General features: G+C 43.3%; 1 protein-coding gene across 2 annotated transcripts in view; it reads right to left on the bottom strand.

Annotated features, from left to right (window-relative positions):
- The window catches only part of RAB26 (RAB26, member RAS oncogene family), a 28,824-nt gene extending 17,409 nt beyond the window's left edge, over positions 1-11,415 (bottom strand). The window contains exons 1-2 of one of the 2 annotated variants that reach the window (XM_031945861.1): positions 10,693-11,415; positions 6,367-6,477 (exon numbers count right to left, since the gene is read on the bottom strand). In XM_031945861.1, coding sequence (XP_031801721.1) covers positions 6,367-6,477; positions 10,693-10,902 — 321 coding nt within the window. In that variant the 5' untranslated portion in view covers positions 10,903-11,415. The remainder of the gene's footprint in view (positions 1-6,366; positions 6,478-10,692) is intronic. The other variant, XM_003762017.3, reaches the window with a different exon arrangement.
- Between the last annotated feature and the right edge of the window lie 855 nt (positions 11,416-12,270).

Here is a 12,270-nt window from a genome sequence, read left to right as displayed (position 1 = left end):
TCTGTTCCTTCCTCAGGCTGGTCCAAGGGCGGAAGTAAGCAAGTAGCCTCTTTCTGAGGCTCTCCACCACTTGATCCTACAGGTTGTAGCTGAAAGCTCCATTTTAAAGAACAGATTGGCATCTTAATGTCACTGGGGCTCTGATAGCTGATAGGCAAAGCTAAGCAAGAGCTTAGAATAGGAGCAGGTCTGTGCTGGCCAGCAGCTGGAGGAGGTCTTTGCATTAAAAGCCAGAGTATATATGGTGCCTTAGCTCTGACTTCCCAGCAGATGCTTCAAGCTGCACCAAACCACCTCCTGGAAATGTTTCAGAAAAGGCAGAAAACCTGACTGCTGAGTGATCAAGGTGATCTGCCTTGGAAAAGCTATGGGGCCAGGCACAATCCTATCACAAAGACACAGAGGAAGCCCAGAGCAACAATCTAGGAAACAACCAACTAACCAAATAATAATCATAACTGTGATTTATATAGTGCTTTAAGAATTGCAAAGAGGATCCAACAGCAAGAGATACAAAGAGAAATTCCATTCAAAATAATTGTCGATAGCATAAAATATTTGGGAATCTATATACCAAAGGAAAGTCAGGAACTATATGAGCAAAATTATAAAAAAACTTTCCACACAAATAAAATCATATTTAAATAATTGGAAAAATATTAAGTGCTCTGGGATAGGCTGAGCGAATATAATAAAGATGACAATACTCCCTAAACTAATCTATTTATTTAGTGCTATACCAATTAGACTCCAAAGAAACTATTTTAATGACCTAAAAAAAAAAACAACAACAAAATTCATATGGAAGAACAAAAGGTCGATAATCTCAAGGGAATTAATGAAAAAAAATCAAATAAAGGTGGCCTAGCTGTACGTGATCTAAAACTATATTATAAAGCAGCAGTCACCAAAACCATTTGGTACTGGCTAAGAAATAGTTGATCAGTGGAATAGGTTAGATTCACAAGACAAAATAGTCAACTATAACAATCTAGTGTTTGACAAACCCAAAAATCCTAACTTTTGGGATAAGAATTCATTATTTGACAAAAACTGCTGGGATAACTGGAAATTAGTATGGCAGAAATTAGGCATGGACCCACACTTAACACCATACACCAAGATAAGATAAAAATGTGTCCATGATTTAGGCATAAAGAATGAGATTATAAATAAATTAGAGGAACATAGAATAGTTTATCTCTCAGACTTGTGGAGGAGGAAGAAATTTGTGACCAAAGATGAACTAGAGATCATTACTGATCACAAAATAGAAAATTTTGATTACATCAAATTAAAAAGCCTTTGTACAAACAAAACTAATGTAAACAAGATTAGAAGGGAAGCAACAAACTGGGAAAACATCTTCACAGTTAAAGGTTCTGATAAAGGCCTCATTTCCAAAATATATAGAGAATTAACTCTAATTTATAAAAAATCAAGCCATTCTCCAATTGAAAAATGGTCAAAGGATATGAACAGACAATTTTCAGATGAAGAAATTGAAACTATTTCTAGTCATATGAAAAGATGCTCCAAGTCATTATTAATCAGAGAAATGCAAATTAAGACAACTCTGAGATACCACTACACACCTGTCAGATTGGTTAAGATGACAGGAAAAAATAATAATGAATGTTGGAGGGGATGGGGGAAAACTGGGACATTGATGCATTGTTGGTGGAGTTGTGAATGAATCCAACCATTCTGGAGAGCAATCTGGAATTATGCCCATAAAGTTATCAAACTGAGCATACCCTTTGATCCAGCAGTGTTACTACTGGGCTTATATCCCAAAGAGATACTAAAGAAGGGAAAGGGACCTGTATGTGCCAAAATGTTTGTGGCAGCCCTGTTTGTAGTGGCCAGAAACTGGAAAATGAATGGATGCCCATCAATTGGAGAATGGTCGGGTAAATTGTGGTATATGAATGTTGTGGAATATTATTGTTCTGTAAGAAATGACCAGCAGGATGAATACAGAGAGGCTTGGAGAGACTTACATGAACTGATGCTAAGTGAAATGAGCAGAACCAGGAGATCATTATATACTTCAACAACGATACTGTATGAAGATGTATTCTGATGGAAGTGGACTTCTTTGACAAAGAGAAGATCTAACTCAGTTTCAATTGATCAACGAGGGACAGAAGCAGCTACACCCAAAGAAAGAACATTGGGAAATGAATATAAACTGTTTGTATTTTGGTTCTTCTGCCCGGGTTATTTTTACCTTCTGAATCAAATTCTTCCTGTGCAACAAGAGAACTGTTCGGTTCTGCACACATATATTGTATCTAGAATATACTGTGACATATTTAACATGTATAGGACTGCTTGCCATCTGGGGGAGGGGGTGAAAGGAGGGAAGGGAAAAGTCGGAACAGAAGTGAGTGCAAGGGATAATGTTGTAAAAAATTACCCTGGCATGGGTTCTGTCAATAAAAAGTTATAATTATTAAAAAAAAAAAAGAATTGCAAAGAAGAAAAGGAGGAAGAAGAAAAGGAAGAGAAGAGAAAAAAAGAAACATATGTATATGTGTAGACTGGTCACTCCAAGTATAAGTAAATACATAAATAAATAGATAAATGAATGAATAATAATCATAACTGATATTTATATAGTACTTTAAAAATTGCAAAGTGCTTTACATGAGAGATAGGCTGTTATGGTGCAAATAGAAGGAGGATGAGAGGAGGGAAGGAAAAGAAGAAAAGAAAGAGAAGAGAAAAGAAAAAGAAAAATATATACATGTGTGTATTTATTGATTACTTCAAGTATAAGTAAACAAATAGATAAATGAATGAATGAATATATTTAATTAGAGGCAGTATTTGAACTCAGGTCTTCTTGAATACAAATCTAAAGCTCTAGTGATTATATGATCCTGCTTTCACAAAGATCAAGTTCCATCTCTAACACATACTAGCTGTGTGACTGTAGACAAGTCACTTAGCTCCTCAGTCCAAGTTGCAGACTAGATGCCTTCTTGCATTGGTGGAGAGAGTTTCCTTGTCTGGGAATTCATTATACCACTGAAATCATAGCTCCACTTCTTTTTCCTTTCATGTATATTATCTTACTTGGTTCTTATAACAACTTGGTGAAACACATTTTACATCTTAGGAAGTGTCTGAGATAGGACTGAAACCCAAGTTTTCCTAACGTCTAGTCTAGCCCTCTATCCATTGGACTCTCCTTCTTCCTTACTGAAAACTGACAAAGCTCTCGGACTTCCTAGAAATCAGAAATTAAGTCTCCTTGAATGCTTGGGGACTGCAGGAAGGAGATTCAAGCCAAGTACAAATTCCTAGAATTCCCAGAAAAACAAAAGATCCCAGGATCATCGTTTAGAGCAGGAGGGGATCTTAGAAGCAAATCCTTTAATTTTACAGAGGAAGAAATGGTATGGTACAATGCAGATCCTGGTTCTTGAGCTAGAAAGACCCAGATTCAAATTTTACCTTTGATTCTTACCTATATAATAACAGGCAAGTCATTTAGGTGCCCTGAGCTTCAGTTGCCTGATTTGTAAAATAAAAGAATTGGACTATCTGACTTCTGATCTGTAGGCTGCCAGTTACAGATTTATGAACCTATAAAACAGATTCAGTTAGAGAGATGAATTTCTGTACCCAGAGTAGCATAGGCAGTGGGTTGAAAAACCAGAATTTGATCACAGGTCTTCTGGCTCAAAATGCAGTACTCTTTCCACTGTTTCCATCCTGCAGATAAAAAAACAGGACAAGCTTCTATGCCCTGTTCTGCTCTGTTGACAAGTTGGATTTTATTTTGTTTGTTACAAATAACACTATTTATTTAGTGCGCTAAATACTCTTCATTTGAGAGGCGCCTGGGTTTATCCCAGGCTATTATGGTTGATCACGTCAGCACCTTATGGGACTAAGGACGAGCCAAGTGAGATTAATGCCATTATGGCTTGAATATTAATGTGCACATTGGAGGGAACAGAGTGTTCAGGGAGCAGGCGGCAGTGGTAGCACCACGCCCAGCCCCCCTGCTGCCACAGGAAGGCTGCCCAGTAGCAGACGCCCAAACAGGGTGCCATGGAGCTTCAGATTAAAATGGCCCATGAGACCACTCCAGGTGACCTTGAGAGCCGGGAACACATTTATCAGGAGTGCGCCTGGAGGAGCCTGGAGCACCTTGCAGCTCCCCATCCATTGGAGTAGGAAGGAAGGTGTGGACGTTGGGGGAGGGCATGCATGGCACCTGTGCTTCCAGTGAGTCACTTTTTTCACAAGAAGCCCAGACCTGGGAGAGGAGGTGGGATTGGGGGGGGGGGTGTTGCTAGAGCAACGGTTTGTATGTACTCTGCTGGCTCTGTTGGTTAGATTCACATGAGTGCAGAGTTACAGAGTGATATCCCAGGTCACTCAATTCTACTCCCACAAAAACCAGCTCTACTTAAAAATTCCATATACATCAAGAGAGGTGCAGAGTTGGCAAAGCCCATCCTGGACTTGAGTTTTATTGGACAGGGAATTTAATTTGGTGGCCAGGACCTCTGCCCTTATATAGCCTCAGTCCCTCACTTTAAGTTGGTCTTTCCAGGGTGAGCCTCAAGTAGGGAGTAAGAGGATCATAGACTGGGGAGAGGTGGTAAAGTTTGGCTCTCATCTGCCTTGGAGGGTAAGAGAGACAGAGGAAAAGAAATCCTTTCAATGGCAGCCAGTTCATACCAACCCAATCTATTGAATTGCTCCTCCAGCCTCAGCCCCATACTGATGCCCCAGGGAACCCACTCAGGCCAGCTAGCTGTAGAGGATGGGGAAGATGAAAGCAGCATCTGCTGGGACTCTGGACCAAAGAGCAGGTGCTCTGCTTTTAGTTCTCCCAAACCCTAGGGGATATCTGGGCTACCCCACAGTAGCCTGTGCCCCCAGAGAAAATGGGCTTGGGACTCGTTCGGCTGCCTACTTGTTCCCTCTTGGGCTCACAGACTTGGTTGGGGTAGGGTTGGGAGGCACATACAGCGAGTGATGTATGATTATAGGGAGATTTTCTATCCTATGAGAAGTAGGCAGTAGGGGCTCTGAAGGGAGGAGGGGTTTTGTCTAGAGCCATAATCTCCCCATACTGGTAGAGGGAGCTGCCAAGTGGCTTTATGCCTGTGAGCCTCCAGAGAGCCTTCTAGTCTTCCCACAGGCCTCCCTGCCCCTAATTAGAAGCCCAGAAGATACAACTTTTGAATAACCAGTAAATAATTAAGTTGAATTGAATTTAGCCACTTTGGCTCAGACATTAGGAAGTCAAGTGTCTTCCTTTAGTTGTAGGAGCCCATGCTGAGCTGAGCATGGAGACATCTCCTGAGGAAAGGTGGAATTCAATGATAGTCAGCCTGGTCTCCAGAAGAATTATTCAGTTCCAAAGGCAAGGTGTGTCAGGGGCCCTGGGCAGGGTCAGACAAATCACATTATTCCCCCCCCCCCCCCATCCCCAGGGTAAAAGGGGCCCAAGTCTGCCTGAATGGTGCACATGGCTACAGCCTCTGATAAAACATGTCAGTAATTAGATTGTAAGATAGACAGACTACATGTTACTTATTCTTCATCAGGAAATTAGAACCAAACTCTGAATCCTGAGATTTCAGAGCAAGCAAGTTAAGGAGATTTGGGACTGGAAAGAAAGGGTTTGTTCTGTTTTGTTTTGTTTTTTCATTCCCCATGGGGACCCTGGATATCAGAACCCAGACCTTCCCTAGGAATATGGATTGCCAGGAATTGCTCTCTGTGTCTGTCTCTCAGAATGCAGCCAGAGAAACAGATGCAGTGAGATACTCACATAGAGATTGAAAGATGGAGACAGACACTTAACAAATCACAGCTAGAGACATATATAACACATACCGTTGACTCAAGCTTCTCTAGAGAAAAGGGCTCACATAGACATAAAAAGGCAGGCACATGCACAGATACAGACAATTCAGCAACGAGGAGAGAGAGAGAGAGAGAGAGAGAGAGAGAGAGAGAGAGAGAGAGAGAGAGAGAGAGAGAGAGTGAGAGTGTGTGTGTCAGCATGCAGGGATCTACTGAATCCCTCGCATGGTGACATGAGGAGATAGATTCCCACCCCACCCCCCTATAGAAAGACACATACACCCACATACATAAAAACAAGGAAAGAGAGATCAGAGAGAGACAGGGAGGGCTTTCACCCACGACATTTCCCATATAGCACCATTCCCCAGGGATTTCTAGCTGCCATGACCAGAAGTTGTCCCAGAGACAGGAAGACCCCTACTCTTTCAGCCTGTCAGCCCCCTTCCCCTAACTTCTAATCTTAGCAATCCCCTCATCAGCAAAGAATTGATTAAGGAGATGGAAAAGTGCTTGGACTCTTACCCTGAAATCTATGCCCACGGTGGAAATGAAGGTCCCAGCCAGGAAGGCACCATCCTTGAATCGAACCAGCAGACAGGTCTTCCCCACTCCTGAGTCTCCTACCAGCATCACCTGAGGAGAGGGTACAGCAGGTAATCAAGGCAATAAGGGAAGAAGATTATCACCAGCTCTGAAAGCCGGGAACTCATTAGGAAAGAGATCCTCTAGGTCACAGGGGTCCTCAAACTACAGCCTGCGGGCCAGATGTGGCAGCTGAGGACGATTATCCCCCTCACCCAGGGCTATGAAGTTTCTTGATTTAAAGGCCCCAAAACAAAGTTTTTGTTTTTACTATAGTCTGGCCCTCCAACAGTCTGAGGGACAGTGAACTGGCCCCCTATTTAAAAAGTTTGAGGACCCCTGATAAGAGAATGGACCTCAAGCAGCACATTGTCAGCCCTGGGGAGACCCAACCTTGGGACTCAGGTCCACTCAGCCTGAGTGAGCAAGGGCGATTCATCCTTAGCAGGTTACAGTGAATACAACCAAGCCCACCCCTCTGTCCTGAGTGCCATAGACTTCTGGGTTCCCCAGCTTCTACTCCCACTTCCCTCACAGCACCCCCAAACAATAAGCAAGGAGCAGGAAAAGAGAAAAGACTAATAAAGAGCTAGCATAGCAATGAATCTTGTCCCTGCTTGTCCCACTACCCCCCAGGATCCCAGGTAAAGGACTGACCTGGGATGATGGAGGCATAGAAAGTCTAAAGCTTCTCCCTATTATGAACTGTGCCTGAATGGATACCCTCTGCCCTTCCCAGGGAATCCTATAATTTGTTCCTACTTCCCATGGGATATAACATTATTATTATTATTATTTTTTTTTGCAGAGAGGGGTATGATTTATTGGCATAGGGAACTCCCAGTGTGTAGTGCTTTCACTAATGCAAATTGTTGGTTTATCTATGAGTCTTAGCACAGTGACTGGCACAAATCAAATGTTTAATATGTTCTTGCTGACTAACAATTTAGAATTGTCTTTGCAGATTAAGTGACTTGTCCAAAGTCATGCATGTCAATAAATGTCACAGTCAAGATCTGAATCTGATTCCAAGGCTACCTTTCTTTCTTTTTATATAAAGCTTTTCAAAATACATGCATAGATAGTTTTCAACATTTACCCTTGAAAAACCTTGTGTTCCAATTTTTCTCCCTCCCTTCCCCCTACCCTTTCCCCTAGAGGTAAGTCTATTATTTAATAGTATTAGTAATAATAATAATAACACATAATAACATTGTGTTAATCATGTGCAATTCTTCTATACATATTTCTACAATTATGCTGCACAAGAAAAACCAGATCAAAAAGGGAACAAAATGAGAAAGAAAACAAAATGCAAGCAAACAACAAGGAAAAAAAGTTAAAGTACTATGTCGTGATTCATACTCAGTCCCCACAGTTCTCTCTCTGGATGCAGATGGCTCTCTTCATCACAAGACCTTTGGAACTGGCCTGAATTACTTCGCTGTTGAAAAGAGCCACAATCCATAAGAACTGATGTAATCTTGTTGCTATGTACAATGTTCTTCTGGTTCTTTTTACTCACTTCACTCAACATCAGTTCACGTAAGTCTCTTCAGGCCTCTCTGAAATCATCCTGCTGATCATTTCTTACAGAACAATAATATTTCATAACATTCACATACCACAATTTATTCAACGATTCTCCAATTGATGGGCATCCACTCAGTTTCCAGTTCCTTGTCACTACAAAAAAAGGCTACAAAGCTACCTCTCTATCTAAAAAATGCTTTGCTATCTCTCAAAAATAATAATAATAATAAAACTCACATTCTTATAACGCCTTAAAGTTTACAAAGCACTTTCTTCTCAATAGCTCATGAAGGAGGCAACACAAATATTTTTATCTTCATTTTAGAGGAGACTGAGGCTCAAGGAAAGTAAGCCCAGGTATCATGCCTTTTGTCAAAGCCACTACCAAAGTCAGCCAAGTCACCTACCTGACTCCTATTTAGTCTTCCCCCAAGTGGTGAAAATAATTGCTAATATCTATGTTATGCTGTATAGATTATAAAGGATTTATATCTTAAAAAAAAAAAAGCACTTGATCTTCATGACAACCCTGTGAGGTAGGGAGTATGTACACTCCCATTTTACAAAAGAGAAAACCAAAGCTCAATGAAATTAAATGCTTATCCAAGATCTCCAGCTCACTGGTAAAGCTAGGAGTGGAACCCAGGACTTGTCCCCCCGACCCAGGATTCTTTCATATATATAAAATCTTTTTAAGAGTTTATTTGAGCAGAAACACCTTCTCCCCAAACTGGCACTACCAGTCTTCAAGAGTTATTAGTTTATTCCCCACTCTCAGTAGGATGATCTGATGCCCCACCTCCACCTAACACCTTTGCCTTCAAGAAGTATGATCTGATTCCCCTATATTAACTAATACCTCCACTTTAAGGAGGTGAGATTTGAACCTCTCTACACCCATTAGGTGTGATCTGAACCCCCCCACTCCACAACAAAACTCTAGCCTTTAGAGGTATAATCTGAGCATAATTGCTCCCCTACATATAGTTTGACCTTCTCAGATATAAACTGATGTCCCACTATGATCTTGGGGGAGGCTCATGAAATATGAAATGAGAACATGAAATATAGCTAAGTAGAATCTCTCTCTTGGGTTTGTCTTTTCCCCTGGGGAGGTCAAGAAATTGGAGAGAGGAAATGACTACATATGTTCTTATGTGGGACAGGGGTAATTCCATGTAGGACAAGTCAATGCTTTGCCTAACTAAGGGTTCAAGCTGGTCTTTACCAAATCCTGGAATGGTCCCCTAAACCAAGGACTCATCTTCTTTGACCCTAGGCTGTGGAAATCCCCAAAGAAATGCTGACCAAGTGTCCATTCAGAAACCCCCATTTTCCCTCCATATGCCCTAGTCTTTAACCGCTGTGGGCAGAAAGACAAGCAGACTTCACAAGGTGCTGACCTCTCCTTATTCAAGTTGGTACCAGTTTCTCAGATTCTGGATGGGCTGGCTACCCCAAGGTCAAGATTAAGAAACAGCTAAACCTTGCAACCACCATCCACTCTCCAATTCATTAAAAGTCTGCCTAGGGGGCTTAATGGGAAGGCTTTATCAATCTGAACTTCTTGGGAAGTCTAAAGACTAAAAGCCCCAAATGGTGTCCATGACTGCTTGACTACTTCCAGACAGACTAGGAGCTTTCATTGTTGTCAAAGATTCCCATCACCAGCACTAGTAACCTGGGTCAACACTTTGTCAGGAGGCTGCTCCAGATTACCCAGAGAAATAAGCAAATCCCTGGGAATGGGTGATATAAGGAAACTACTGACTTTAGAGGAGTTACAACCCATCATTCCCAATTTCAATTCAATATGGCAACACAGTAAACATTTATTAAGTGCCTATTATGTACAAAGTGTCATGGTAAGTAATGGAGATACAAAGACACCTTCAACAAGGGGAATGCAACATTCACACAGATAAGTAACACATTACAGGATAATTTGAGGAGGAGGAGAGTAGTAATAGCCAAAGCCAAAATACCATCTGAGTTTATCTTGAAGGAAGCTAAGGATTTTAAGAGGCAGAGGTAAGGAAGCCGTATATGCCTTGGGCTACTTGTCCACCAGCCCTGTAGGGAGGGTTTACTCCTTTCATCTCTCCATCATAATAAATCTGAAGAGTAAGGAACAGACAAAGGTTCTTTTGTCTGCATCGGGCTCCAGTGGTCAAAAACAGAGGAGGACATCAGTAGAAAGGGATCAGGACATTAGGCTAGCAAGTTCCTTTCTAGGCTTCTAGATCTTCCACTCCAAACTGGGGCCCTGCAGAGCTTGAAGCAAAGCCAGAGCTTGGGAAGAGACTGCAAGTGTTTGCTTAGGAAAGGTCACAGCCCAGCTTCCACTTCTCACACTACTCCAGGGCCCCCGCCAGCAGAATCCTGCCCTAGACCACCTGCTGCTGCACCCTTTGCCGACAAAGTCTGCCCGTCCTACCCCAGGGGTCCATGATCTCTCTTATCGCTGCTCTTCTCCCTTCCCAGACTTTATGGTCTGTGACTCTGGGCCAACTGTTCTGAGTCCTTTAGGATTTGTAGCCCTGTGCCAACCTCTGCCAGCCCACGATGTGTGCTCCTGGGGCAATCTCCCCAACCACTCTGCCCCTCTGCCACCCACTCCTAACCTGTGGTCTGTGCTTTCAAGGTCTGTGCTCCGTCTGTCCACCAACCTCTCAAGATCCGTTCTTCACCCCTCCCCTCCCCCGCTGTTTCGCTTAGGATCCCAGCGCTTACCTTGAAAGCAACGTCGTAGAAGTCGCCGCTGCTGCTGAGGGACGGGCGGCCTGACAGCAGAAGCCCGTTCCTCGGTGTCTCGGGGGCAGGGCCAGGGCCCGGGTTAGAGCCGCCCCCTCCGGAGCCCACCGGCCCGTTCTCCTTGGCTGTGGGGAGAGAAGAGGCGGGCGCACTCCCCGCCTTACTCTTAGGGGTCTTTTTCCTGGACATCGTGGGGCAGGGGTCCCGGGGTCCTAGGAGTCCCGAGGCACGACGACGTTCACTGCGCTCGGACTCCGGCTCTGGTTGCTCTGTTCCCCAGACGGCGGCGAGCGCCCCGCGGCAGCGCCAGCATCCTCAGCCCGGCGGCGGCGCAGTGCCCAGCGCAGCACAGCGCATCCCCAGCCCGGCCCCGCCCAGAGCCCAGCTGAGCCTAGCCCAGCCCGGCCCAACCCATCCGAAGCCCCTCTCCCGGCACGCCCCCTGGCCCACCCTGCCTCTGATCAACAGGCCTGGCAGTTACTCAACCCCTGGGCTTCACCCCCTTTACCAGCGGCAGTCGGGAGAGGGCAGAGCCGGTGCAGACAGCATCGGACCGGTCGCTGGAAGATGCCCAGGGGAAAAGGATCCCAGAGTTAGGGGAGTTGGGGGAAGGCAGGGGAAAAGGAAGTCCCTCCTGCTATCCCGTCGACTTCTATAGTTCTCCTTCATCCCGCGCCATTCGGGGCTGACCTTTTTGGGGGAGAGGGAGGGAGCATACAGCCACGCACGGACACGCGTTACAGATAGGCTCACACACACACAAATATATTTAATTCGGTTGAACAAATATTAAACACCTTTGATGTGGAAGCCATTTTGCTAGGTGAGAGAGATGAAATAATTCAATTCAATCTGCATTTATTAGGCACCCAATACATACAAGGCACTCACCATGCTAGGTGCTGGGCAGAACAGGATAAAGGAGTTTATATTCAATTGTGAGAATCGTGGTTTCTGACCGTGTGGAACTTATGATTTAGAAAAGATAAGATAGTATAATGCAAATGGTAGTCGATAATATTTGTATAAGATATCAATGCTTCACTAAGATAAGTATATAGGAAAAGCCTAAGAAGGAAGACATTAAGGAAAAAGGAGAATTCATTTTTGGCTTCAGGGAAACTTTGCTCAAGAAATAGCACCTGAGAAGGGTCTTGGTAACAGAAAAATTTCAACAAGTCAATATGGGGGGAGGAGAAGATTCTAGGAGAAGCATAGCAGGTACAGAGGTGGAAAAGATTCAGAACAAGATAGGAAAAGGGCAAAAAGTTCCAGTTTTACTGGAAAGTAAAATTTGTAAAAGAAAATCATATGAATAATGATTGAAAAGGTAGGTTGGAGTCAAACTGTGGAAGATCCTGAATGTCAGGATAACTTTATTCCAAGGACAGGGGAGACCATTTGAGTAGAACAGTATAATTAACATCATGCTTTAGGAAGATTAATTGGCTATGACTGTGTTTTTATGTCTAAATCACGTACCTGTTTTGACCTTATCTTGATATAGAGTGGGAGATATAGGTCAAGGACTTGTTTCTGCTACATTATTTTCCAGAT

The sequence above is a fragment of the Sarcophilus harrisii genome, chromosome 1, assembly GCF_902635505.1.
Source record: "Sarcophilus harrisii chromosome 1, mSarHar1.11, whole genome shotgun sequence".
Classification (NCBI taxonomy): Eukaryota; Metazoa; Chordata; class Mammalia; order Dasyuromorphia; family Dasyuridae; genus Sarcophilus; species Sarcophilus harrisii.
The sequence above is the reverse complement of the archived record's forward strand: the minus strand, read 5'-3'. Positions and strand labels throughout refer to the sequence as shown.